Below are 18,231 nucleotides of genomic sequence, written 5' to 3'. Positions count from 1 at the left end.
AATATTCTTATAATAAATTTTTTTCATTGATGCGTTCCCGAGTTAAATATCCAAACTGAAAATATTAATTTAGGACGTCAAAGCAAAAACAAGTACTTCCTCTGGAAGTATGCTCGCAAACGCTTCGTTCAAGAGATATTGACTTGAAGTTACACGATATAAGAACCATTAGAAATGAATAATTTCGAAATAGGTTTATCCTCTTTATTACTTTATAGTAATCCAAATTTAATTATTAAATATTTTGTTCGGTAAATATTTACCTTTACACAGCCCGCACCAAATGACCTCCGACTGACCGTGACATTGACCTTGACCCCTAACAAGGTCAAGGTCATTGATCTTTCCCGTCGGTCATTGTTCACTTTCGATTAAAGTAGTTTCGAAAAAGTCTTTAATTTCGATTAAAGCAGAAAATAATTTGTATTTACCTGTTTTGTGCTTTTGGTTAAAATAAAGAATACTTTGTATTTATAAACAAACTATTCTATATATTAATGATTCACTGCTTTAAATAAATTTTGTTCGTTCATATTCAAAATAACTACTATATTTCCGAAACTTATGTTTCCTTATGTGTATAATTACCGGTTATATTTTCTGAAATTGGAGCCCCGGACATATACGCTCGGTTTTTAGCCCGCTTCGCGGGATGGCGGGGAGGGAGGGGCTTCGCCCCTCCCCCCGCCGGGATCCGTGCCGTGTACCAAGTGATCAAAATCTGTGTGAAATTTGTTACACTTGTTCTGGCGGGGGGGGGGGGCGAAGCCCCCGCCCCCCGCCCTTCCGCGAAGCGGGCTGAAACCGAGCGTATGTGTCCGGGGCTCCACTATCCAAAAAAATAACCTAACCCAAACCTATTTCTAACTTCAAGTGGGTAAAGTACATGCGTGGAGACAGTGTGTTCTCACTTCGCGTCAACAGTCGAAACTGTATGCAAAATTATTAAACTTCTTTTGTTAATAACTTTTGATCTAACACTTTCCGACGGGAAAGGTCAATGACCTTGACCTTGTTAGGGATCAAGGTCAATGTCAAGGTTAGTCGGAAGTCATTTGGTGCGGGCTGTGCAAAGGTAAATATTTACCTTTGTTCAAACTGAACAAAGTCTCCAACCCGGAGACAAGCATAGCACCTATCGATGGGAGAACGGCTGACTGACATTGTGCTGTAATTTCTTCGCACGCTTGTACTATTCTCCGTTTTAATGATTGAAAGTCATTAATAAGCACTTCACTTTTTGCTTGAGAACACCTCATACAAAGTTTAATGGTATTAAATTCGGTAAACGCGGAGGCCAAGCCACAAGTCTAGCATGACCGATCCATCTTCCGACAAAATGAATATTAACCCACTGTCGGGGACTTCTGCCATAGTGAGCTATCCAATTGAAATCAGGAATTCACTCTCATATTCAAAAGAATGTTTTCCAAAAAGTTATAAAAATCATTGTTCAAAAATTCAAGAAATCCATTCGCATTCAAATGAACTGGTAGAAAATGGGGTCCAATTAAAAGTGCCCATTATTCCTAACCACAGATTACATTGAAAACTGTGTTCAACATTGAAAAATGTTTTTCATGGATTACTCGAGGCTTCTCATGTGCCCAAACATGATTACTTCTGATTGAAAATACACCTTGTCTAATACACCTTGTCTAGATGTCTAGCTTCATATGTTTACAAAATATTTTGCGAAAATTGTGGATTATTATTTGTTTGGTTTAAAAACCAATTGCAAAATGCTCTCCTGCATGACATAATCGTAATAAATGCTAGACACATTGAAGGGGATATGGATGACGTTCACCTGAGAGTGTCTTCCATATGAAATTCCTAACTCAGAACTAGATCTTTGGATACTTGTTAATGGGTTTTGATCGAAAGGATGCAATACGACAGACTGTTCTTCTTTCATTCTGCATCGATGCAAAAACTTTATTAGCCCATGGGATCATATTAAATAACCCAGTTTCTCTCAGTCGTTGAAATATTAAAGAGAATACTGACTTATTCAGCAATCTTCTGTTCGGACATCGCGCAGCGTATTTACGTCGAGCAGCTTTAGCATTTTCGTCACAAAATCCGTAAAAGTATACTATATTGGCATATTCTAATCGAATAATATACAGGGTAGCCCCGAACGTTCCGGCCAGACTTAGACATTGTATAGGAAATTTAATTCTGAACAAAAAGTTTCCCATAAACATGGGTTGAAAAATACTTCCTTAAAAAGTTAACCCCCAAAAACTTCTGAAATCACAGTTATTTTATACATTTCTACAAATATAAAAGAAAGTATGCGTTTTTTAACAACAATTTTACATAGTTTTTCTGCTTTAAGGGAATCATCATAATAGATAGAAGGAAGAGCAAAAGGTAAAAAGAAAATGAAATAAGAAGAAAATGATACTTAATAAATTTTTTGTAGAAATAAAAATAAAAATAAAAATCCGTTTTTTTCGCGAAAACAAAATAATTCTTTTTAAACAAAAATAGTAGGGGAGACCAGGGATAAAATTAACACGGGACAAATGTAACAAACGCGATTACTAAAAAAAAACATTCATGTACGAATCTATCCACGGTTATACAACGTCTTTTGAACGTTCCTCTCACCTCAGTAGCGCTCGAAGCTCTTTCATGAGAGGTTCTGTGTCTGTTGCATCGATGCCATAAACACACGGTCAAAATAAGTATTTTGTGTTTTCTTAATTTCTTAATATTGCATTGGAAATTTAGTTTACCCCTTTATTTATTGTTTATTATAAATGAGTCACTATTCCTTTAAATAGTTTGATGCATATTTTGAGGTTAGTTTATTTTATAACATTAAATATTTGATCAATTGTGGCAAAAATCTAAGTCGGGACAAAAGTAACAGTCTGTTACTTATGTCCCGAAAACAATAATTGTTATTGGTGTTGATTTCTATTCATTTATATATATTTCTCTTACAAAAACGTTCTTATTATTATTTTAGAATGCCGAATATACGAAAAAGAAAAACAGATAGAGGCTTAGCACTAACAATAAATTCAGTTATGTTTGCCATAATTGTTTTTCTGACAATGAGTGACTTTTTTCAATTTTGTAACAGATATCGAAGTATTTCATACCTTTTTTATTTTTTGTTATCTTTTTTGGTTACTTATATAAATATCAATTCCAGAAATTTATGATTTTTCACTTTTTTAGTTAATTTTCTTCAAGTATAAATAATTGCATAACCTTAATTTATAAGAACAGTTTATGTTGTGTTATAAAAGAGAAGTTCCTTGTGATATTAAACATTTTTGTTTATTATATATTTGTATAATTTCGTTTATTTTATGATTGAATAATTTTATGTTCGTATAATTTTGTTTTTATAATTTTATGTTTCATTATTTATGTTTAAAATAATTAAACATGTCCAGAATTATTTAAAAAAAGTTTATAAGGAATAAAACGTTTCATTACATTGATTATATGTTTGTTTTAATTTTATTTTATCTTGTTAAAATCAACCTTCAGCCCTGTTACAACCAGCCCTAGGGGTAGGGACAATCGTAACAAATCTCGATTTTTATAAAATTCGATTTTTCCACGTAATTGTATAATGTGCATAAGTTTTATCCATACCAAATAATAAGTAAAGAATGCATTAATCTTATGAGATAGAAAAAGTTTATAAATAAACAAGCAAATCGAAGATATCAACACAAATAAGCAAAATGTTACGTTTGTCCCTGGTCTCCCCTACTGTAATAATAGAAAATGAACAAAACGTGAAAAATTAATTCTTCTCAAAATGTCCCCCTCCAGCTTCAATACACTTTCGACATCGAGTAGTGACCGATCTGGTCACTTTTCCGATTTCCTCCCGATTTACTTTCAGTCGATCAAAAGCCGTGTTTATTTGTTGGATCAGATTTTCACGAGACTCGATTGGCGTTGAGTAAACTTCATTTTTTACTCTTCCCCACAAGTAAAAATCTAAAGGGGTTAAATCTAGAAACCTAGCTGGTCAATCCACAGGTCCCCAACGGCCAATCCATTTTTCCGGATAACACTGGTTTATCCAATCCCTAACAATACGAGCACTGTGAGCTGAGCATCCATCCAACTGCAGCCAACTGTCATAGCGAAGATTTAAAGGCACATCTTGCAATAGATCAAATAGATTGTTATTCAAAAACTGTAAAAAGTGGTGTGCAGTGATGCGATGAGGTAGAATGTGAGGTCCAATTAAATATTCATCAATCATACCTGCCCAAACATTGACTTGGAATTCATGCTAAAAAGACGATATCCGAGGAAGATGAGGATTCATTTCGCACCAGTAGTGTGAGTTGTGGTAATTGAATACTCCCATCCTAGTAAAGGTGCTCTCGTCTGTCCAGAAGATTTTTGATGAAGTATTTATATCTAAATGCAAATCCCATAGACAAAATCTTTCCCTTCTTTGATAATCGGCAGGAAGAAGATTTTGGACTGGTGTAAAATGATATGGGTACATATCCAATTCATGAAATGACCTTTGAATTGTGGTTCGAGCAATCCCCAAAGTTAGAGAAGCACGACGGGTACTAGTATTTGGATTTATCTCAAAATGTCTCGCAACTCTTTCTGTTGTTCTACCATTTCGAACAGGGCCCCGCAGAACAGACAGGTTAGAAAATGATCCTGTACCCCGTAAACACCTGTGCGTTTCAGTAAAAACAGAGCGATGTAGTTGCCGGCGATCAGGAAAACGGACAGCATATTCGCGACATGCCGCTCTCGCATCCCTATTGCAAAAACCGTAAATGAAATGAATATCTGCGTATTCTTCGTTTGAAAAAATTCTTAGCAGTTTTGAGCAAATTATAAAATGTTTTCGACTGATAAGGAAACTATTCCAATACAAAGTTGGCCAACACAAAGTTTTGCTAAAAGTTTGCGTTATGATACGGAACGCGCCGATATTGTTAGTCGGAGCTAGCGACCGAAAAGTAAAGGAGTGCGACCGCGAGGTAATGGCACCCGGAGTGAAAAAGGGAAGTTAAGAAGCCGTTAAGAATTCCCCCGGATTACGTTGACGACGGCTCGTATCTCCATCTCGGTGTGTTACTCCGGCTCAAGGAAATCCGATACAGAACTTCGAATTAGCGCGGATTCGGCGCATTAGTAGCTGCTTCGGTGGGTGATCGAGGTGCGCTCATGGCAAGACAAGTAGCTTACAGACGCAATGGGGACACAAAAGCGGCATGTCGCCACCACCACCACCGCCACCGCCGCCGCCGCCGTCGCCGCTTTACCGTCGATAATCGACAAAAACACTCTTTTGTATACTTGAAACTGGTTCAAAACCTATGGAACGTACTACAATCAGTTTGATCTCATTTAAAACATAATTTAAATCTCTACAACTTTTGCTTCAGTACTTTTTATTAAAAAACGCATACTTTCTTTGATATTTGTAGAAATGTATAAAATAATCGTGATTTCAGAGGTTTTTGAGCGCTAACTTTTTAAGGAAGCATTTTTCGACCCATGTTTATAGGAAACTGTTTGATCAGAATTAAATTTCCTATAAAATCTCTAAGTCTGGCCGGAACGTTCGGGGCCACCCTGTATATGAGGCATGTTTGTACTAGTTTACTCCATGAAAACATTCAACGAACGATTATATGATATCAATGGACGGAGCTTTGTTTCCAGTGCAAATACAAGCCTGTCAACGATCTTCGTTCTTCAAAACAAAGAAAAGGAAACATTTCGACATTATTCATTCCTAATAATTCTTCTATCCTATAATTTCAGAAGTCAATATCTCTTGAATGAAGTGTTTGCGAGCAAAGGAAAATTTGGTAATTATTCAGTAATACGGACCACCTTCCAATTTCAGTAATTCTGAGATATGTTGTCAAGGTCATCATCCTGAGTGATGTTGTGAAGGTTTTAGTCGGCGCTTATTGTTTATTAAAAAGTTATTAACAAAAGAAGTTTAATAGTCCAAATAACCAAGATACAAAAGCTCAAAAATTATATCTTATTCAAAGAATAGTGGTAGTGAGCGATGCCGGGTGTTGGTGCAAATAATTGTTTATTCCTCTCCAATATCTATGTACAAACGTTTCGGTCAACACATGTGACCTTCTTCAGTGTAACCTTAACACAATATATATCTAATAAAATAAAAAAACCGCATGTTCAACACTCGCGTGTTGACCGAAACGTTTGTACATGGATATTGGTGAGGAATAAACAATTATTTGCACCAACACCTGGCATCGCTCATTACCACTATTCTTTGAATGAGATATAATTTTTGAGCTTTTGTATCTTGGTTATTTGGATTTATACGCGAGTGTTGAACATGCGGTTTTTTTATTTTATTAGATATATCAGGTTGTTCGGAAAGTCTCCGCCGGTTTCCGATAGATTGTATTGGTCACTGTAGGGGACGCTGTATTGTTGCTATAAACCTTTGATATTATATATTTTCCGAAAGGTGGCGCTTTCGAGTATGTTTGTGGTTATTGACTATCAACATTGGTTTAGTCGTGTTTGTTTGGCGTCAGTGTGAACATGGAAAACGAAAAAGTGCATTTTCGGCATTTAATGCTTTTTTAATACTGCAAAGGCAAGAATGCTGTTCAAGCAGCGAAAAAGATATGTGTTGTTTACGGAGACAATGCTGTAAGTGAACGAACAGTGCGCGAATGGTTTGTGAAATTCAGACGGGGCGAATTTAATGTTGAAGACCGGCCACGCTCCGGTAGGCCATCCGCGGTTGATGACGACCAAATCAAGGCGCTGATCACAAATAATCAGCATATTACCACTCGTGAGATAGCAGAGAGACTCAAAGTGTCGAATTCGACCATTTATGAGCATTTGATGCGGCTTGGCTTCGTTAGTCGCCTTGATGTTTGGGTACCCCACGAATTAACCGAAAGAAATTTAATGGACCGTATTTCCACCTGCGATTTATTGCTCAAACGCAACGAAAACGACCCATTTTTTAAACAGATGATAACGGGCGATGAGAAATGGATCATCTACAATAATGTTGAGCGAAAACGGTCGTGGAGTCATTCAAGTGAGCCGCCATCAACCACCCCAAAGGCCAATATCCATGCCCAGAAAGTGATGCTCTGTTGCTGGTGGGATTGAAAGGGCATTGTCTATTACGAGCTGCTGCCGCATAACCAAACGATTAATTCGGATAAGTATTGTAGCCAGCTGGACAATTTGAAGCAAGCCATTGACCAGAAGCGCCCAGAATTGGCCAATCGTAAAGGGGTGGTCTTTCACCAGGACAACGCTAGACCACATGTGTCTTTGGCCACCCGGCGAAAGTTGTTAGAGCTTGGCTGGGATGTCTTACCGTACCCATCATATAGTCTTGACCTGGCACCTTCGGACTACCATCTGTTCCGCTCTTTGCAAAATTCGCTCAACGGGAAAAAATTCAATTCTCTGGAGGACTGCAAACAGCACCTTGAGACGTTCTTTAGCGATAAGCCAGGGACGTTCTATGAAAGTGGCATAAACTTCCCAAAAGATGGCAAAACGTTATCAAACAAAATGGCGCATATATTATTGAATAAACTTTATTAGTACAAAAATTTTTTGTTTCAATTTACCCCAAAAATCGGCGGAGACTTTCCGAACAACCCAATATATTGTGTTAAGGTTACACTGAAGAAGGTCAAATGTGTTGACCGAAACGTTTGTACATAGATATTGGAGAGGAATAAACAATTATTTGCACCAACACCTGGCATCGCTCACTACCACTATTCTTTGAATGAAGTTTAAGTTTAGTGTTTTTGCATACCTTTTCGACTGTTTACGCTTCAGTATAAATTGGTAGATGTTTTTGTTTTTACTCTAAAAAATAAGTATTTGTTATTATACATCTTTGTAGACAGTGCGAAAATGAGACACTAAACTTTTCAGTTTTAATTTTTATTGTATCAGTTGACATTTTCTTTATTATAATATTATACATTTTTATGTTTATATTAGTTTATATATGTTAAACTTTTTATTTTCCAAAGAAAAAATTAGAATCCAATTAAATTATATTTTAGTTTTGTTTGCAATAACTATATTGAACGTCACAAATACCTGATTACTTTTTATAAATCTAATTAGATCTGAAGTAGTAAAGATCTAAAGTAACATTAGATATTTTTGTCTGTAAATATTCACATATACATACAAAAATATTTATACATGCGCTCAATTGAAAATACTTATTTATTATAAATCTATTAAGCAGCTGCGTTTGTGATATATAGAAAATGTTATTTTTACTTTTAAAAATAGAAATATGGTTTCATTATAAATAAAGATATCGTTTCTTTAAACCTAAAGTCTCTTTCTTCAATTTCTAAATACGTTAAACTATATAACACAAGGTGGAAAATTCTACAAAAATATATTTATATATGTATATTACATTATTTATTATATTATACTCATTGAATTGCTTGATCTTGTCAAAATACTCTTTCAACGTAACTAAAATATTCACATAAAATCTCTCGCATTTCTATAGCAACACTAGCATGGCGGTTATCTCCCTGATGTTACAACGTTAGTAAACCTTGTTCTTGTTGTTGTCGTCACTCTCCATGTTGGAGCTGACCTGTCATTTCATCTTCCATATCAATGTATCCTGGTGGAGTATATATTATCATAACAAAATTACCTTTTTAAAAAAAGGTACAAAAAAAGCGCCAAGTATACGCGGGCGTAGAAAAAAAAGAACTCTACATTTTTCGTTCAAAAAAGAACTCTACAAAACTAATGATATCAAAGAATTGCGCCAATTATGAAAATGGGTATTTATGCAAATCAGAAAATCTATTATTTTATTATTATTTATACTACATACAGACACATGCATATATACCAACGACATATATAAATAGACAAGCATTCTCTCTACAGCAGACCCTAACCGGAAGTTGGCAGCAAGATTGAGAGAGAAAGCTGCTTTGCGTCTACTGCTCTCTCACTCTTCGCGTACATCGAAGTGAGAGAGCAGTAGACGCAAAGCAACTCTCTCACTCAGTCTCGCTGCCAACTTTCGCTTTCATGTTTTTGAGGGAATGCTTGGTCTATTTATATATGTCGTTGATATATATGTACATGATATTGATTACGAATGCGGAAGAATTATTTCAATACAAATAAGTATTTTTTCAAAATGCTTGGCGCTGCTAAACCGAATCTATATATTACTTAATAATTAAATTCTCATAATCTGAAGATTATAATAATTTCCTTACAATCTAACTTACATAACAAAATTCAGTGAAGATCGTCTACATGTTACAAATTTAGTTAACGTTATTCCCCCTCAAGGGCGGCCCCAGGGGAACCCCAACATTTTAAATGAAACCCCCCATAAAGTATTACATCGTTTGAAAGAGCATAAAAAGAGGAAATTTTTGCCGCAAGGCAGAGGTTGATGTTTATCCATTCGAAAGTTATGTGAGGCCAAACTTCAAAAAAAAGCAAGTGTCAAAAAATCGTTACTCCTATTTGGAATGTTGTAAAAGAACGTTCGAGATATGAAAATTTTCGTTTTTTAAAGTCCTTTCGATAAAAAAATTCAGATTTGATTTTGCGGTTTTCTTTAAAGTCGGAGTTATACCGAAAATGATCCCCTGTGAGCACATTAAGAATGATTTGCAAAACTGAATGCAAAACTGGAAAACTCTTCACTGAAAACTGAACTGTTACTAATAATAGAATACTAGTAATAGACTGTATAAAATCAATGATTTAAGTTATGTGTATCTAAACTGATGAAGTGAAAAATTATATGCAAGTTGCATAATGCAACTAAATGCTAATAGTTCAGTTTACAGTATCGTGTAATATTATTTACACTTTAAACTTCTAAAATATCACCATTGCGACGAGTTTTTGTGCTTTGCATTCAGTTTTGCAAATCATTTTAATCACAAGGGATCATTTTCGGTATAACCGACTTGAAAGAAAACCCCAAGATCAAATCTGAATTTCTTTATGGAAAGGACTTAAAAAAACGAAAATTTTCATATCTCGAACGTTCTTTTAGGATTTTCCACATAGGAGTAACGATTTTTTTGAAGTTTGCATTTGGTCCCATTAGGCTGCGATATCTAATTCACGCCATGCACCGTCACAAACTCGGACTTTCGGTTATCACTTTTGCATCCTCTCATTTTGTCATTCGCCATTTTGAATCAAATGGCCGACCATAATTGCCATTCAAATATTCTTAAAGTGGATACTTGAAGCTTCATTTTGCATTTTTGAACATATTTCTATCTTCATTATTTACCAAGTTATGATCATTTGAAGGTTGGTAAATTTTTCCCTAAATTTTAGTGTACCGCTTTTTTTGGGAGTGAGTGTATATTATAATTTGTATTTTATATTATACTTTATTATATTATATATTATGATATATAAATATTAAATATAATAAAAATAAGATAAAATGGGACATCCTGTTTATTATAATTTATGAAAGAAAAAGATATTGACTGGTAAGGAAGTTAAAAGAGGAAAGCGAATTAATATAAACTAACAGATGGATTATTGTATTTTCCCATTTTATTCATCGAAATAAATAAATTTTAATAAAATAATATCATGTCAAATTTTTCTAGAATTACAAATACAAGTTGTTTTAAGATAACGCGATCGAGATAGGTATCTGCTCATATGCGCTATGCTACCTAGAAATACTTTAAATAAAGACTTTCTTCTAATAGTCGATTGATGATGCGCTATATTACCTGCAGTCCGGAAATATTATCCGTTGATGTTGCCGCGTCGAAAACTGACGAGAAACTGTCATACAACCGCTCGACAAGTTTTCGAAAAAGTCACTTGTCAATATCGAAATAAGTGAAATGTCACTTGTGAGACAATGCCAACCAGAGAACCATACGGTAGTATTACAATTAACCAGCTATTTTATTAAATTAAGATTTTATTTGGAACAATTAATACGCCGAACGATGATTAAAAACCGAAACGATCGAGTTATTCATGATCGGAGCTATATCGCGAATTGATGAACTCAAGTCTCTACAAGCCTGATAAAAATCGCGATCGGGATAGATATGCATCTGCTCGTACGCGCGATGCTACCTAGAAATATTTAAATAAAAACCAAAACGATCGAATTATTCATGATAAGAGTAATGTCGCGAGTTTTACTGCGATTAGACGTTCGCGAAACTTCATTTGTTTATAACTTTTTTATTAAAATATTATTAAGATAGCATTAAATTGTAAGTTGAAAAATAAGATGTATGTGTGTGTGTGGATGTTCGCTTCTGCATCTCGGCTTCGTTCAATTCGCGTTCGCTATTATACCTTCGTTCCCGTTCAATCCGTCCTTGCTGAAATCATCAAGCCGCGGACTCATTTTCGTCAAAACACGTCCTCCTTACCGCACGCTTCCCGCTCCTAACCGAAATCAGCTGAGCGTACCGTCTGTCGCTCAGATGTCTACGGAAAGCGATCGAGCGAGGCGTATCGAAAGCGAGTACGCTCTATTCCGAATCTATTGTCTCGAATCGCGATCAGTGGTAATTGTGAAGTTCTTGTAAACCTCTCTCAAATAAATCGGTTAAATCAACGTGTGTTTAATACTCGTTGCCTACACCTTTGCTCCTAGTTATCCGGATATCAACAGTGGGTGTGCGTAGGTGTATGTGGGTGTGTGCATGTACTTTTTTTATTGTACAAAAGGATAGAGACCCTCAAGTAAGAGACATGCGAACCGGTAGTCACGTCGGGATTGGTTGATGGTTGCCTTTGCAAAAATATGGCGGAACCAATGAAATAAGCGAATTTTCTGCCTACTGACAAAGTAAAGATGCGATAGAATTACATTCAGTAAAGTTAATTTGGAGAATACATATATAAAAGGATATAGGGCAAGAATGAATACATGAAATATAATAGATATTATTTCGCACATATCATTTTATTGAAAGGATACATGTATGTGCGCGATCCAGCCGCGAGTCGGCGGACCACAATTGGACGCCGGAACCGCCCAGATATGAGCGCGGAGCGAATGTTGCGCGGATCCGCGGATCCGCTGGAGGAGACGGGTAAGAAAAGTTTGCACAAATTTGATGGACGAACACTCAGATGATGTATTTGCTATGGTACACTATATACAAGTCCGAAACGGTAGTGCTTCTCGGCAGCAGATTTAGCCGTGACCAATGCCGACGGCTAGTGAACGACGCGGACGGAGATCTTGATGACCGTGTCGACCGAGCGCGGCGAAGATCTTGTTGGAGCTAGGTTTCAGCAGCTCCCGCGTGCGGAAATCTTGAGCCGGTCACGTTTGCCGTCGGATCGCTGTGGCTGCTGAGCGCGGATCGGCGCACTTCCGGTCTCGGATGGGGCTGATGTCCCCTGAATCACACCTCGTGATTCGGTTCTAGGCAGAGTACAAGATGCTTGTACGAATAAACAATCGGTTCACGAGTCGACCTCCTCGTGAACGGTGCGGAATCGAGCTCGCGGGCAGTCGCAGGCGAAACTCGCGGATACAGGTTGGCCGTTTGCGTGAGTGGAACTCGCGGACGCACTTGCCCCGTATCGCGAATCACTCGAACCAAGTTTTATCTCACTATAAGGCAGCGTAATGCTTAACGTGTTTGTCGGAGCGCTCTTATTTCGAGACTGATCCCAAAATCGAGCGGGCTAACGGCAGCGACTCGCGAGCGAGCTGTTTGTCGCAAGCAAAAACTGGCGAATTATTATCGAGCTTCAAATCGCGGGCAGAAAAAGCGCAGCTAGCAATTAGCCGACACCGCGGCCTTCGCCGCTCAGCTGATCCTCTGTGTGAAAAACAGGCAAAAACTCTTACCGCTCGATTCTATTTGTCACGATATCGAGAACGACGCTTCTCGAAGGTTCGAGTGATTTCGATACCACGTATTCAGCTGTACGCGTGAACAATACATGAATAAAAGGTTAACCTGAAAAAAAGAATATTCAATTATCTGCACTAAAGAAACGAAAAAATGAAAGAAAATAATTGCATTAAAATTGTAAGAAAGTAAAGAAGGAAAAAAGAAAGCGGAGAAAATTAAAGAAAAGAACAAACTATTTATTAAATTAAATTATTTACCGTGTAGTAAACATATTGGATTTTCGTTAAAAAACCAGAACAAATACATGCAACGCGATACATAACTAAAAGTGCGGCAATTATTCATTATAGGGGAGTCAGCTCCGATGACCTTGACCTTGACATATATTATACAGGTGACCCTCCTGAGTGACCTTCAAAAGGTTTTAGCCGGCGCTCGTTGTTTATTAAAAAGTTATTAACAAAAGAAGTTTAATAGTTTTGCATGTGTTTTCAGCAAGCAAGGTTCTACGCAAAGCAAGATTTTATATTGTAACTTCCACGCAGTACTTTTGGTCACTCCAAAGTTTTGTTATTTATTTTATGTGGATATCGCTCCCGCGAAGCGGGATGAAAACGAGCACTCAACTGTCGCCTAACATTAACGAACGTATGTGTCCGAGGCTTTATTCATTAAACAAATGATTTCATTTATACAAACATATAATTTATTAAACAGCGAGGGTACTGTTGACAACATATGTCAAGGAGCTGACTCCCCTATAATGCATAATTACCCTGCAGGGGGACTAGGAACGAATGACATAGGGGGCGGTGTGGGATGGTATCGGCATCGTTTTCAGCCCGCTTCGCGGGAGGGTGGGTGGCAGGGGCTTCGCCCCCCCCCCCGCCAGAACCAGTGTAACAAATTTCACACAGATTTTGATCACTTGGTACACGGCACGGATCCCGGCGGGGGGAGGGGCGAAGCCCCTCCCTCTCCGCCCTCCCGCGAAGCGGGCTGAAAACCGAGCGTATGTGTCCGGGGCTCCAATTTCAGAAAATATAACCGGTAATTATGCACATAAGGAGACATAAATTTCGAAAATATAGTAGTTATTTTGAATATGAACGAACAACATTTATTTAAAGCAGTGAATTATTAATATATACTAGAATAGTTTATTTATAAATACAAAGTATTCTTTATTTTAACCAAAAGCACAAAACAGGTGTATACAAATTATTTTCTGCTTTAATCGAGTTAATGTTAAGTTTAATTTTTGTTAATAACTTTTTAATGAACAACGAGCGCCGGCTAAAACCTTTTGAAGGTTACTCAGGAGGGTACTGTTGACAACATATGTCAAGGTCAAGGTCATCGGAGCTGACTCCCCTATAATGCATAATTACCAAAAGTGCATTGTTTCTTTCGATTTCAAATCGAATGTCATATCTTATAAATATATATATTATATAAAATCTATAAACGTAATAACAATTAATTATTTACTTGACTCCTAGATGCATTGCCATAGATTTGCTACTATAATAATTTTCATTATTACTATCTTTTTTATTGCACATTTTCATACAAAAAATGATAAATCGATCCATTATTTTTGATGATAAATTATGGCAGTTTTCTATCGCAGTACAAATAACATTACTCATTTTAAAACGAAAAAAACTTTTGAGATCTAAGTCAACATTAGAAACATACGGAAGATGACTACGTATGACATTTTCCATGTCCCGAAAATATTGAAATACAATATCATTAATAAAAAATAAAGTATTTGCTTTATAGCACCTTAATTTAATTAATTTAGCATATGTATAATTAGGTACTTTGCTTATAGAACCAGCGGAACTTAAACATTTATTGCACGTAATACTAGTCTTTGAAATACTATATAAAATATATCCAGATATGTAATATAACACATTCAATTCTATATCATCATTAACATTCGATAATGGTACATTTAATTCAGGAAATGTAATTAATTTCTTTTTTTTGCTTTTCGTATGTTTAAAAAACCACCAATAAACTCACGATCATCCTCTTCGTAGCTACTATTCGATAGAGATTTCATATATTGGGATACGGCTATTTCTTTCAAACATTGCTTAAAATGTAGAGCATTAGGAATTGGCTGTCTCGCTCGAACAAAAGAAAGTAAGTTTTCTACGCAATCTTGTGTTAATCTACCTGCCAAGACAAACAAATACTGCTTCTCCTTCAATAAATAGTCACTTAATTCAATCACTGATTTTGTAGTTAAAGGTATTCCAGTTTGTACAGGCTTAAACTCATATTTAAATTTGTCATTGTTAGTACTTTGTATTTCAATATTCTTAGAAGTCTGTTGATTCATTTTCTTTTTCCAGTACCAATCTGAAGATTTTGAAAAAGTTTTATTACGGCATGTAAAAACTGTACTCCTTCATTATAGTTTTGATAGCTTTCCTGAGTTCCATTATTTCCAAGCGCTATTTGAGGATTTCGTGAGGTTATTAATGAAAACCATTTAGACACCACCTCAATGAACCATGCTGTTGTTGTATATTCTTCGTTTCCATTGTGGTCAGCTAGGAACTTCAATGATGAACTAACTTGTGTACTAAGTATTTGTCTTGCTTTATTTACTCTCATCTTAGCAAAGCGACTATTTTTCAGATCATCTGACTTAAGTTTTCAAGTCAATTTAAATGTAATATTTTCTTGAATTTCAAGAAGTTCTTTGAGGTGATCACATTTTACATAAGAGAAAGTAATATTATTATCATGAACAATTTCTTCAGGTATTTTCAAAACCTTGTTGTTAACTAAAGCATTTTTAAGATTTTTTAAAAGGTGAGGAGCGTCAGCAAGAAAAAATAATATTCTGTTTTCGTTACTTGGATGCGGAATAGAATTCTTTATTGTAGAATAGCGAGAAACACCAATATTAAATGCTCTCTACATGGCTTGATTAGTTGATCCCATATCAGAAGTTATACTGTGAATATATAGAACAATTTCCTCTGCTTTTAAAATAACTTTCAAAATAATAGATTTTAGTTGTGATCCATCGTAACCACGAGGAGTAAAATAAAACGCTACGACCTGTTTCTATCGTGCACGAATTCCGCCTATCATGATTACTAATGCATGCGAAGCTCTTTCTACATAATGAAAAAAAAGAATAGACAAAAGAAATTAAAAGAAGAATAGAAGAAAATTAGAAACATAAAGATCAGAAGAAAATATGATAGATTATTAGTCACTTAAAACGTGATATTAATAAAGAAAACCAATGTCACTAATCAATTTCTTACCAATTTCTCCTTTGCTGTTAGGTAATTGTTAAGAAATATGTTAGAGTTACAATAGATGGCGTTGCTTTCGTTAGTTTGTCGAATGTGTTAAGTCTTTTGCCTTATTATAATTCATGGTTGTACGTTCTTTTGCTTATGATGGTCATTGTTTGTCGTGCTACAAGCAGATAATAAATATAAGTTTCGTTCATCGTTTTTACGTTTAATAACGTCGTATTTATCTTTCAATAAATTCTCACGCCCAACAGGTTACGGGCCCAGTCTCGCGAGATATTGAAAGAGTCGATAACGAAAGAGTTGTGTAGCTCGTGTAAAGAAAGAAGTAAAAATGGCGAACGCAAACGACTCGTGGATGGCGATCACGAAATTAAAAGGAGCCGAGAACTATCACACGTGGTCGATGGCAGTGAGGGCCTTGTTGGAATTAAATGGGCTAGAAGGCTGTATCGTCCGTAGTGAAGGCACAGAGCGTGATGTATCCAAGCAGAGGAAAGCGAAAGGCAGAATTTTGCTTAGCATCGAAGAGTCTTTGTTTGTGCATGTTGAACATGCTACTGACGCATGTGATACATGGTACACACTCGAAAGGATGTTCAAGAGCTCAGGAACTACGCATAAAATTGGTCTGATACAGAAGCTGATCAATGTCCGTCTTGAAAATTGTGATTCGATGGCGGATTATGTGAGTCAAATCACGAACGTTGCGAATAGGTTAAGTGGTGTCGGTTTCCAAATCGGCGATGAGTTGACGGGTGCTATCATGCTGGCTGGTTTAACGGAGGAATTTAAACCAATGGTCATGGGGTTTGAAGGAAGCGGCATAAAGACGACTGCAGATGCCGTTAAATCGAAGCTTTTGGACAGTTCGTACAGTTCCGGACAGGCCACGGCTTTCCTAGGAAAGAAGGTAAATAGTAATCCGAATTCGAAGAACCACAAGAAACAATTTCTCAAGAACAAAAGTGGTGCTGGCTTTAAATGCTTTGTGTGCGGCAAGGTTGGCCACAAAGCCAAAGACTGTAAGGAGCGTAACCTCAAAGTTGAAAAGTTAGAGAAGAGCGATAAATCGGAGAGTTCGTCCATAGAAAAAGGATCTAAAGGAAACTCAAGTCAACGGCATCCAGTTTACGGACGACGACTTGAATATAAAACATTGCGAAGTATGTATGAAAGGCAAGCAGACCAGGTTACCATTTCGAAATGTTGGCAAGCGAGCAGAGAACGTATTTGACGTAATCCATTTGGACGTTTGTGGGCCGATGGAGCAATCTTCAATTGGAAAAACCAAGTACTTTTTTGACGTTTATTGACGATTATTCACGAAAGAGTTTTGTGTATTTTTTGAAATGCAGATCAGAGGTTTTTTCGAGGTTCGAAGAGTTCAAAGCGTTAGTCGAGAACCAGACGGGGCGCAAGATTAAAGTTATTCGGACGGATAACGGCACTGAATATTTTACTCAGAAGTTAGAAGATTTTTATCGCAGGCATGGCATTCAACATCAGCATTCAGTACCCTACACACCGGAGCAGAATGGGTTCGCGGAGCGAGCAAACAGAACGATTGTTGAGCGTGCGAGGTGTATGCTATTTGATGCTGGACTCGACAAATCATATTGGGCAGAAGCTGTCAACATGGCCGTTCATATTATAAATCGATCTGTAAGTTCGGTTTTGAATAATCAAACGCCGGAAGAAACATAGACTGGCGAGAAGATTGATGTCAGCAACATGCGGATTTTTGGATCGCCCGTAATGGTACACATTCCAAAGCAGCGAAGAGTCAAATGGGATGCTAAATCACAGAAGATGATTTTTTCTTGGTTTCGACAACGATGCAATAGGCTTCCGATGTTATTGACCCAAACAGCAAGAAGTTTATGATTGCTTGTGATGTCAAATTTTTCAAGGATGTGTCTAATCGTAAGTCGGTGATTGTGGTAGACGATGACGATCTTCAAGATTCAGTGAGGAAATCGCCTGTTGAACAACGCAATGAGTCCGGTGATACCACGCAGGAAGAATCTGACAGTCAAGATAATTCATTT

The 18,231-nt window shown here is 36.6% G+C and overlaps 1 protein-coding gene across 1 annotated transcript; it reads left to right on the top strand.

Moving 5' to 3' along the window:
• Positions 1–5,231: 5,231 nt before the first annotated feature.
• LOC113563034 (histone-lysine N-methyltransferase SETMAR-like) lies at positions 5,232–7,152 on the top strand. The gene is made up of 2 exons (XM_026974025.1): positions 5,232–5,283; positions 6,611–7,152. The coding sequence occupies exons 1-2, from the start codon at positions 5,232–5,234 to the stop codon at positions 7,141–7,143; spliced, it is 585 nt and encodes a 194-aa protein (XP_026829826.1). The 3' UTR covers positions 7,144–7,152.
• Positions 7,153–18,231: the final 11,079 nt, after the last annotated feature.

The sequence above is a fragment of the Ooceraea biroi genome, chromosome 12 (assembly GCF_003672135.1).
Source record: "Ooceraea biroi isolate clonal line C1 chromosome 12, Obir_v5.4, whole genome shotgun sequence".
NCBI lineage: Eukaryota > Metazoa > Arthropoda > Insecta > Hymenoptera > Formicidae > Ooceraea > Ooceraea biroi.
The sequence above is the reverse complement of the archived record's forward strand: the minus strand, read 5'-3'. Positions and strand labels throughout refer to the sequence as shown.

What these genes read in the sequence shown, in the direction of transcription:
- LOC113563034 (XM_026974025.1), top strand. Translation starts at nt 5,232, where the DNA reads ATGTCGCCACCACCACCACCGCCACCGCCGCCGCCGCCGTCGCCGCTT. An exon ending in GCCGCCGTCGCCGCTTTACC is followed by an intron (nt 5,284 to 6,610) that starts GTCGATAATCGA and finishes AATACTGCAAAG; the next exon opens with GCAAGAATGCTGTTCAAGCA.